This window comes from Electrona antarctica, assembly GCF_951216825.1.
Source record: "Electrona antarctica genome assembly, contig: scaffold_297, whole genome shotgun sequence".
In the NCBI taxonomy this organism is placed as follows: Eukaryota; Metazoa; Chordata; class Actinopteri; order Myctophiformes; family Myctophidae; genus Electrona; species Electrona antarctica.
In genome coordinates, this window is record NW_027638365.1 from 52,899 (window position 1) to 55,398 (window position 2,500).

General features: G+C 59.3%; 1 protein-coding gene across 1 annotated transcript; it reads left to right on the top strand.

Moving 5' to 3' along the window:
- Positions 1–192: 192 nt before the first annotated feature.
- Positions 193–1,479, top strand: LOC306918140 (POU domain, class 3, transcription factor 2-B-like; the record flags this gene model as incomplete). Its single annotated transcript, XM_079531021.1, has 1 exon — positions 193–1,479. One exon carries the CDS (start codon positions 193–195, stop codon positions 1,477–1,479), a length of 1,287 nt encoding a protein of 428 aa, XP_079387147.1.
- Positions 1,480–2,500: the final 1,021 nt, after the last annotated feature.

Here is a 2,500-nt window from a genome sequence, read left to right on the forward strand (position 1 = left end):
ATAGGCTATCAGAACAGGGCTATAATATAGGCTATATTAGGGCTTATGCCTGTGTGTATCGGGCCATGCACCATGGCTCTTTAGCCGACTGGTAACGCACGCAGCCTTGTTGATACGAGGTCCCGGGTTCGCGTACCGGCCGAGGACGGCTGGCTCCACCACCTCCATCACTCTGGCTCTCTGAGAGACGTCATGGCGACCGCCGCGTCCAACCAGCACTACGGCGGCGGCGGAGCGCCCTCCGACCCGTCCGACAGCATGCAGCAGGCTGCCGCGTATAGGGACGCGCACAGCCTGCTCCTCCACAACGAGTCCTACTCGCACCACCACCACCTCCACCACCACCCGCTCAGCCACGCGCACCAGTGGATCACGGCGCTGTCCTCTCACCACACCGGCCACGGAGGAGGAGGAGGAGGAGGGGACGGCGGAGGGGCGCCTTCGTGGCCGCCCACAGGCAGCAGTCCCCTCGGACCCACGGAGCAGGACGTGAAGCCCACGGTGGTTCTCCACGACGCGACGAGCAGTGACACTAGGCGAGACGAGCAGCAACAGCGACACCACCCAGCCCACTTAGAGCTGCAGCAGCAGCATCACGACACACGAACATGGAGGAGCGGCGGAGGCTCCTCCAACACCACCACCAGCAACAACAACACCAGCATCACGCAGCTCATCCTGCCCGGCATGGCGGCGTCTGAGCCCGGACACAGCCTGCTCTATTCGCCCTCCTCCTTCGGCCTGGAGCAACACCCGGACTCCCACAGCCCGGAGGAGGAGGAGGAAGAGGAGGAGGGCGGCCCGGGCGGTGGAGGGGGGGCTCACCACCACCTCCTCCTCCACCAGCAGCAGCAGCAGCAGCAGCACGGCGGGGGAGGAGCGGGGGGACACTCCGGGGACGAGGACACGCCGACCTCGGACGAGCTGGAGCAGTTCGCGCGGCAGTTCAAGCAGCGGCGCATCAAGCTGGGCTTCACGCAGGCCGACGTGGGCCTGGCGCTGGGCACGCTCTACGGCAACGTGTTCTCGCAGACCACCATCTGCCGCTTCGAGGCGCTGCAGCTCAGCTTCAAGAACATGTGCAAGCTGCGGCCGCTGCTCGCCAAATGGCTGGAGGAGGCGGACAGCACGTCGGGCAGCCCCACCAGCCTGGACAAGATCGCGGCGCAGGGCAGGAAGAGGAAGAAGCGCACCTCCATAGAGGTCGGCGTGAAGGGCGCGCTGGAGAGCCACTTCCTCAAGTGCGCCAAGCCCGGCGGCGCGGAGATAGGCGGCATCGCGGACAGCCTGCAGCTGGAGAAGGAGGTGGTGCGCGTGTGGTTCTGCAACCGGCGGCAGAAGGAGAAGAGGATGACCCCCGGGGGTCCGCTGCAGGGGTGTGGGGAGGCCGGGGCGGGAGGAGGGGAGGACATGTACGGGGACAGCCCCCCGCCGCCGCCGCCTCACCACCACGGCGGGCATGAGACCCCCGTGCAGTGACCCTATAAACACACACCAGCAACAACAACGCGACGCACACACGGACCCCCCGAAGGGAACACAATGTCCCCTTGTTGTGTTTGGTTATGGAGGGATGGACGGAGGGATGATAGAGGGAGGGATGGATGGATGGATGGAGGGAGCTCCTCTCGACCTCTCCGCGTTATTGGACCCGAGCCAGGTGCGCTAATGTCGGACCCGCACCACCATGTATGCGGCAGGTGGCGGGGATGGGGAATTAAATTTAAAAACACACACACACACACACACACACACACACACACACACACACACACACACACACACACACCGTGGGGTGGAATTGAACCGAACCACAGCCAAGCCAGCAAAAGCAGCAGCAGCAGCAACACTGCAGAATGGAATATAAATGAATATAGCGGCTATATATTAATATGGTCGGTGTCGGTGCAGGCCGGGCGGCCAACCAACCAACCAACACAGAACCAGGCCTATATATAATATACGGCTGCTCATCCGACCCAAGGCAACTGAACAACTGGTTTTTCTACACAGCCGAGGCGCCTGTGGCAGCGTGTTGTCATGTTGTGTTGTAGAGCAGGGGATGTTTGTGGACATGGTCATGGTTCCCGTTACTTCGTGCGTGCGTGCTTGCGTGCGTGCGTGCGTGCGTGCGTGGGGGGAACCCGAGCAGAATAACAGAAGACGGGCTATCTATCTCTCTCTCTCTGCTGTGTGGATAGAGGAGGGTCGACAGACAGACAGACAGACAGACAGACAGACAGACAGACAGACAGACAGACAGACAGACAGACAGACAGAGACTGTCTGCAGCTCATTGTTATGCTTCTACGCTAGCCTAAAAAACAGCTGCTGTTATTATAGGCTAGCGTTTATATAGAACACACAGACAATTTAATTTAATTTATACCGTCACCTTATACTGTGTTGTTGTTGTTGCTGTTATTGTTGTTATTACTGGCCTATTATTATTATTATTATTATTATTATTATTATTCATGTATTAATTAAAATATGAATA